Genomic DNA, 7,919 nt, shown 5'->3' on the forward strand with positions numbered 1-7,919 from the left:
TCTGCCAGCTCCCACCCCAGATGCCCAGCAGGGCAGGTGCTGGCAGCGCTGGGGGCGTGACAACTCTCAGCCAGCCTCCAGAGGGTGCCCGCTGCCAGTGTGCCTGGGCCCTGCCCGCGATGACCGGCCCACCCCTCAGCCTCGCTCATCTGCTCACAGTTTCAGGACTGCTCTGTTACTCGGCTTGCTGTTTGGGTGAGTTGTGTGTGTGTGTGTGTGTGTGTGTGTGTGTGTGCGTGTATTGCGTGATGCTTTGGGAAAAGAGACTCTTGGAAAGCCACGCTGTTCTGGGGAGCTTCCAGCAGCCTTTAAATCTCCAAGTCCTCTGCTGGTGTTGGAATTGCCGTGTAAAGGGGTTTGACGTTGGAGTTCGTGCGATCTTGGCTCCCACGCTTGTGTGCCCCTTCAGTGACCCTGGGTGGCAGGCTGGCAGCTGCCCCCTTGGCTCTGAAGCAGCGTGGTGCTCTGTGGTCCGGGGCCACCCAGGCATGGGCGGCAGAGAGGTTCTCCAGCCCTCTCCAGGCCGGGTTCTGTGGCTCACCGCCGCCCCACAACTTTAACATGGTCTTTCAGAGAAGTGCAAACGCCTTCAAGACCTAGGGTCAGAATTTGTGTCTCAAGGCGCATGTGGTGTGAGTGGGGTTGAAGCCAAACTGAGGGGTGCAGTCTGGTCTGGAATCTGTGCATCAGGGGAAAGCAGGCAGTCGGCAGGCAGGCGGGCTGAGAACGGGGCTGTCGCTGAGCCTTCCGACTCATGGTCAGAAGCCCTAGGGATGCTGTGAACGTGTGCCTTCTGCTCTCTGCGCCTTGGCTCCTGTGAGTGCATGTTCCACCACGCAGGGGAGCCGCAGAGGGGCGGGCGGAGCAGGCTGAGCGCCAGCAGCTGCAGCTAGCGTGTGGCTGCACCTACAATTTCCCTAACCTGCAAAGGTAGAAAGTTTGGTCACTTCTTTCCCATGCCGCTTGATGCAAAACAAGGAGGCAGAAACAGAGGAAGCCGTCTCTAGCGCCCTGAGGATGGGCTGGTCTAGTGAGTGAGACCCAGATGGCCCAGACAGTGGTGATGCTGAGGTTCACCATGGATGAAAAAGCACTCTGGAGGGGGTTTGGGCCAAATCCCGTGTGGTGCAGTTGGGTAAACTGAGTCTCAGGTGGCAGTGGGGAGTCGCGCTGGGCCCCATGGCCCCTTGTGCCTGGGTTCACACTGTGATCCAAGTCCGAGTTTCCAAGCATAGGTCTGAGTGAATCACTTTCCAAGACTCAAGGAGGTTTTGTTCAAAGTGCGAAGATGGAGTCAACAACAGCAAAGGGAAACACCCCCCCACATTTGCAAAAGCCTGCGTCACACCCAGGATTGTCCCCACCCAGGATGTGGCACAGCTGAGCCACACACAGTGGAACTCCCGTGTCTGTGCGTCAGGGCGGGCACTCCCGAGATTCCCTGGAGGTTGGCATTTCCTGGGGCTAAGCCTGGTGGAGCACCCAGGTTTCTGCAAACCTCATGCACACACGCACACACACACACACACACACACAAGGCTAAGCCTTGTGGAGCACCAAGGTTTCTGTAGGCCCCATGCACACATATGCACACACACACACAGACACACACTCACACACACACACACACACACAGGGCTAAGCCTCGTGGAGCACCAAGGTTTCTGTAGGCTGCATACACACACACACACACACACACACGATGTTTTCCATTACAACAGAGCCTCTGGGGCTTTCCAGGCTGATCTGAGCACAGACATGATTCCATGGAGGCAGCCTGGTCCAAAGAGACCCGCAGGCCACTCTGATGACCCCAAAATAGACGTGTGAAGTCCTGTCTTAGTGACTGGGAGGGCAGGGTTGTGGGGGGAGTGGGAAGCTGTTCCCAAACACGTCCACCTGATGGAAATATTCTGAGCTGGAATGAGCTGGAAATAAACTAGATGGTGCTAAAAACAAGCTTCTCCAGGGAGCTGGGGCCGGCGGGGGGGGGCGGCGGGGCAGGACGGGGGGCAGGCAGAAATAGATGGTCCTCACCTGCTGAACATGAAGCGGGTCTAGGGCTAGGGCTGGGGGCAGCCCTGCAGAAGCCTTAACAGGAGGAGCAGCGGCCACAGTGTGCTTGCCAGGGGAGCGCCAGCGTCCGGGGGGAGGCCTGGGGTGGGGCTCTGATGGAGCCAGGGTCTTCCACTGGTGGGGGCCACGCAAGGTGCGGGCTGCAGAGGCCCCCGGGGCCTGGACAGTCTGGAAACAGGAGTGATGAGCAGTGCACCTTCCTGAGCCGCCCACAGGTGCCCCTAGCTGGGAGAGGCCCCGCGGACAACAGCTCAGCCCTGGCCGTCCACCGAGGCCAGGCAGCGGCAAAGGAGAGGCTGCAGCTGTCCGTTCAGAGCCAGGTTAGACTGGGCTTCCCCATAGGCGGCCCTCCAGCATCATGTAGCAAAGCCTCACTCCTAGAATAAATCCTTCCTCGCCCCCTCTTGCGAGATGCCCGTGGGTACCCTGGTGCGTGTCCTCACTCCTCGCGATGAGGTAGTGGAGCCCACTGTGTTCAGCGACAGGTGTGACTTGTTGGAGGCATTGACACTTTCTATCATGTATCAGGTGGTTGTTCCAGGAGCCTCTGGCCTTCTTAGCTCCTGACCTTTATTTCCACACCCTGTCAGTCCAGATCAGCAAGAAGGACTCTTTGAACCAGAGTTCGAATCCTGTCTCTGTCACTTACTAGTTGTATGACCTTGGGTAATTGCTTCACCTCTTTGCCTCAGCTTATGGATCTGTAAAATGGGATCACAGTAATAATAGTACTTAACTCTCAGGGCTGCTCTGAGGATTGTTGTTCAGTTGCTCTTTGCAACCTCATGGACAGCAGCGTGTCAGGCTTTCCTGTCCATCACCATCTCCCGGAGTTTGCTCAAACTCACATCTTCATGTCATCCAATCATCTCATCCTCTGTCGTCCTCTTCTCCTCCTGCCTTCAATCTTTCCCAGCATCAGGGTCTTTTCCAATGAGTCGGCTCTTCGCATCAGGTAGCCAAAGTATTGGAGTTTCAGCTTCAGCATCAGTTCTTCCAATGAATATTCACGGTTGATTTACTTTAGGATGGACTGGTTGGATCTCCTTGCAGTCCAAGGGACTCTCAAGAGTCTTCAACACCACAGTTCAAAAGTATCAATTCTTTAGTGCTCAGCTGTCTTTGTAGTCCAACTCTCATATCCATACATGATTACTGGAAAAACCAGAGCTTTGACTATACGGACCTTTGCTGGAAAAGTAATCTTTCTGCTTTTAAATATGCTCTTTAGGTTTTTCATAGCTTTTCTTCCAAGGAGCAAGCGTTTTTAATTTCATGGCTGCAGTCACCGTAGTGATTTTGGAGCCCAAGAAAATAAAGTCTGTCACTGTTTCCATTTTTTACCCATCTATTTGCCATGAAGTGATGGGACTGGATGCCATTATCTTGACTTTTTGAATGTTGAGTCTTAAGCCAGCTTTTTCATTCTCTTTTCACTTTCATCAAGAGGCTCTTTATATCCTCTTCACTTTCTGCCATAAGCGTGGTATCATCTGCATATCTGAGGTTATTGATATTTCTCCTATAAATCTTGATTCCAGCTTGTGCTTCATCCAGCCCGGCATTTTGCATGATGTACTATGCATATAAGTTAAACAATCAGGGTGACAATATACAACCTTGATGTACTCCTTTCCCAGCTTTGAACTAGTCCATTGTTCCATGTCTGGTTCTAACTGTCACTTCTTGACCTGCATACAGGTTTCTCAGGAAGTAGGTAAGGTGGTCTGGTATCCCTATCTCTTGAAGAATTTTCCACAGTTTATTGTGAGCCACACAGTCAAAGGCTTTGAAATAGTCAATAAAGCAGAAATAGATGCTTTTCTGGAATTCTCTTGCTTTTTATATGATCCAGTGGATATCGGCAATTTGATCTCTGGTTCCTCTGCCTTTTCTAAACCCATCTTGTACATCTGGAAGTTCCTGGTTCACGTGCTGTTGAGGCCTAGCTTGAAGGATTTTGAGCATTGCCTTGTTAGCCTGTGAAATGAGTACAATTGTGTGGTAGTTTGTATATTTTTTGTCATTGCCCTTCTTTGGTATCAGAATGAAAACTGGCCATTTCCAGTCCTATGGCCACTGCTGAGTTTTCCGAATTTGCTGGCATATTGAATGCAGCACTTTCACAGTATCATCTTTTAGGATTTGAAATAGCTCAACTGGAATTCCATCACCTCCACTAGCTTTGTTTGTAGTGATACTTCCTAAGGTCCACTTGACTTCACATTCCAGGATGTCTGACTCTAGGTGAGTGACCACTCCATCGTGGTCATCTGGGTCACTAAGACATTTCTGTACAGTTTTTCTAATTCTGGACTCCTAATTTATCCCTCTCCCTTTCCTGTTTGGTAGCCATAAATTGGTTTTCTCTGTGAGTCTGTTTTGTATTAATAAATAAGCTCATTTGTTTCATTTTTTAGATTCCACATATAATATTTATACAATATTATAAGTAATATTGGGCTTCCCTTGTGGCTAAGCTGGTAAAGAACCTGCCTGCAATGCGGGAGACCTGGGTTTGATCCCTGTGTTGGGAATATCCCTGTAGAAGAGAAAGGCTACCCCATCCAGTATTCTGGCCTGGAGAATGCCATGGACTGTATAGTCCATGGGGTCGCAAAGAGTCTGACACAACCAAGCAACTCTCACTTTCACTTCATCAGTAATATTATATGATATTTGTCTTTCTGTGACTTAATTCACTTAATATGACACTCTCTAGGTCCATTTGTGTTGCTGCAAATGGCGTTATTTCATTCTCTTTTAGGGCTGAGTAATATTCCTTTGTATAAGTATACCTCATGACCTTTATCGCCACACACAGTCAGTCCAGATCAGCAGAAAGGACTCTGGGACCAGAATTCAAATACTGTCTTTATCCACTCCTCAGCCGATGGACATTTAGGTCACTTCCATGTCTTGGCCATCGTAAACAGTGCCACCATGAACACTGGGGTACATGTATCTCTTTGAATCAGAGTTTCCTCTGGATATATGCCCAAGAGTAGGATTGCCAGGTCACACAGTTGTTCTATTTTTACTTTTTTAAGGAACCTCCGTACTGTTCTCCATGACTGCACTCATTTACCCCACTAACAGGCTGGTAGTGTTCCCTTTTCTCCACACCCCCTCCGGCATTTATTAGTTGTATACTTTTTTATGGTGGTCATTCTGACCGGTGTGAAGTGATGCCTCACTGCAGTTTTGATTTGCATTTCTCTAGCAACTAAATGGCAGCCCACTCCAGTGTTCTTGCCTGGAGAATCCCAGGGACGGGGGAGCCTGGTGGGCAGCTGTCTATGGGGTCGCACAGAGTCGGACACGACTGAAGCGACTTAGCGGCAGCAGCAGCAGCAACTAGTGACATTCAGCATCTTTTCACATGCCTGTTGACCATCTGGGTGTCTTCTTTGGAGAAATGTCTGTTTAGGTCTTCCGTCCATTGTTTGATTGGCTTGTTTGTTTTTTGTTATTGAGTTGTACGATCTGTTTGTATACTTTGGAGATGAATCCCTTGTTGGTTGCATCATTTGCAAATATTTTCTCCCATTCTGTAGGTTGTCTTTGTTCTGTTTATGGTTTCCTTTGCTGTGCCAAAGCTTATTAGTTTGGTTAAGTCTCATTTGTTTATTTTTGCTTTTATTTCTATGGCCTTGGGAGACTGACCAAAGAAAACACTGGTACAATTTATTTCAGAGAGTGTTTCATGGGGCCTTGTTAGAAATTTTCATTTTCAGTTGTCACAACAGCTGAGCTGAGAGGTTTCCTGTAGTGGGACAGCATCATATGTGTGTCCCATGTCCCACATGACTGTGAAATGTCAAATGGGAGATGCATACCTTTTATAATTATCTCATCCTAGGAGCTAATGCTCTTTCACATCAATATTTGTTGAACTGCTATAGTATGAAACTGAGTTTTCTCAGATAACTGCTGAGTAGTGACTGTGCATTGTTTGGTTGGGATTTTACGCATGATTTTTCCTCATTTGAGAAAAGTCACATCTCACAGTGGGCACCCCACTTGAAGCATGTGCGTTGCAGATACCGCACCTTATGTGAGTAGACTTTGCGTTCAGTGTGGTTCACACGCAGGCATGAGCATCTAACTACGTCATCAAGTTTTCTGACATGCTAGTGCTCAACAAAATATGCATCTCAAAACATGCATTTTATATCATAAATCACTTTTCTGAAAGCTCTCTTTTATATTACATTCATAGCGTTACATTGATTTTTAAATGGCATAGGTATGTTGTCTTATTTTTGAATTTTATTTTAGGATAACAAAGGGGTCTTTAAAGATACTTCTTACCAATGGGGCCTTGTGTCTGAGGGGGCTGAGGACCACTGGTCCAGACAGCGGGCTGCTCCTCCATGAGGTTCAAGGGTGTAGGTGTGTGCAGAGTGATTCCCAGGGTGCTGGAGCTGATACAGGCAGCCCACACTGCGTGCCTTCTGGGAAGCACCCGCTGCCTACCTGAGGTCGGGTCAGGCCTCGGATCACAGGGTGGAAAGAAAAGACAAGCACTGTCCCCGGGAGACAAGTCTGAAAACTGGTTTCAGGGCAGAGAGGGGTGTGAAAGGCAACCCACCCATGTTCTGTGAGGTCAGAGATTCGGAGAAGGGGTGGACAAGGAGGTACCATCACGAGACCAGGCCTGGGCACTGGAAAATCAACAGCTCTGGGCGATGTTTGCGTAGTGCGTGTGTTTGGGTGAACACGCGTCCACTTTTCCATGGCTGAACATGTAGGCATGAGAGTTGCCCAGCCATCGGATGTGGCTGCATTCGGCTTTAGGAGACGATGCAGTGAGTTTTCCAATTGAGGCCATTTTCTCTCCCACCAGCCAATGAGTGAGCATTCTGGTTGTCCCACGCCCTTACTGACAAATGTTACGTTCTGGCCTTCTCAGTTTAGCCCATCTGGCGGGCATGTAGCCATGTCGACCCAGTGTTCAGAGGCAGCAGGATGGATAAGAGGGTTGTGGTCATGTCCCACAGGGGGACTCTGTTCAGCAGCATGACGACGACAGCAGCGATCAGGATGCCTGTCACAGACGCAATGTCGAGCCAAAGAAGGACACAAGAGTTGACGTTCATACAAAGCTCAAATGCAGCCGCAAGGACTCCCCCAGGCTGGGAGCCAGGGCGGTGGGCAGGGAGCAGGGTAGAGACTGGGCAGGAGCTGAAGGGGCTCCTGGAGGCTGGGGGGTTCAGGATCTCTACCTGGGTGCTGCAGGAATCCCCGGGGATCTGTGTCCTTTCTGCCAGGACCACCTCAGCACTGAATGTGTGCTAACGCTGAACGCCTGACCGTGAAGCTGCAAGGATCCAGGGCCCCCTCCTCATCTCACTTCTGTGTCTGAAGACATTAACCTGTAGCTCTCCTGTGAGCTCGGGTGACCCAAATGTCTGTGTAAAGTCTGGAGTCAAACGGATGCTTGACATCTTGGCCCGGGGTCACTGCCTCCCCCACAAAACGGTTCCTTGCAGGCATGTGTCGAGGGTGTGAGCAGAGCCTGCCTTCTCCCCAGCTGAGAGAAGGGGCCCCTGGCGGGTCCGTTTGAACCGTCTGTTCTCTGTCCCGTCTACAAAGTGACTGTCAGCCTCTGGAGAAGGAGCCTGGCCTCCCGGTGGTCCCAGCGGCCGCAGTGCCCACTCACTTACCCTGCGAAGCGGGGAGGGCCCGGGCAGGGGATAGGCAGGGGTGGTGCTCCCACCCAGCAGGCTGCAAGTGAGAGCGGCCGTCCAGGGTGGCACACGACCCCCTCTCCCCGGGCACAGTGGGCACCCAGAGGCCCTGATGCAGCCCCCACACTAACGAGCGGGAGCACCACCCCT

The 7,919-nt window shown here is 50.6% G+C and overlaps 1 protein-coding gene across 1 annotated transcript in view; it reads left to right on the top strand.

The window, feature by feature from the left end:
• The first annotated feature begins 108 nt into the window (after positions 1 to 108).
• Positions 109 to 7,919, top strand: part of COLQ (collagen-like tail subunit (single strand of homotrimer) of asymmetric acetylcholinesterase) — a 42,426-nt gene continuing 34,615 nt past the window's right edge. The window contains exon 1 of the mRNA XM_010856732.1: positions 109 to 195. Within this exon, the coding sequence (XP_010855034.1) occupies positions 120 to 195 (76 nt within the window). The 5' untranslated portion in view covers positions 109 to 119. The remainder of the gene's footprint in view (positions 196 to 7,919) is intronic.

Source organism: Bison bison, unplaced genomic scaffold, assembly GCF_000754665.1.
Source record: "Bison bison bison isolate TAMUID 2011002044 unplaced genomic scaffold, Bison_UMD1.0 scf7180017864374, whole genome shotgun sequence".
Taxonomy (NCBI): domain Eukaryota; kingdom Metazoa; phylum Chordata; class Mammalia; order Artiodactyla; family Bovidae; genus Bison; species Bison bison.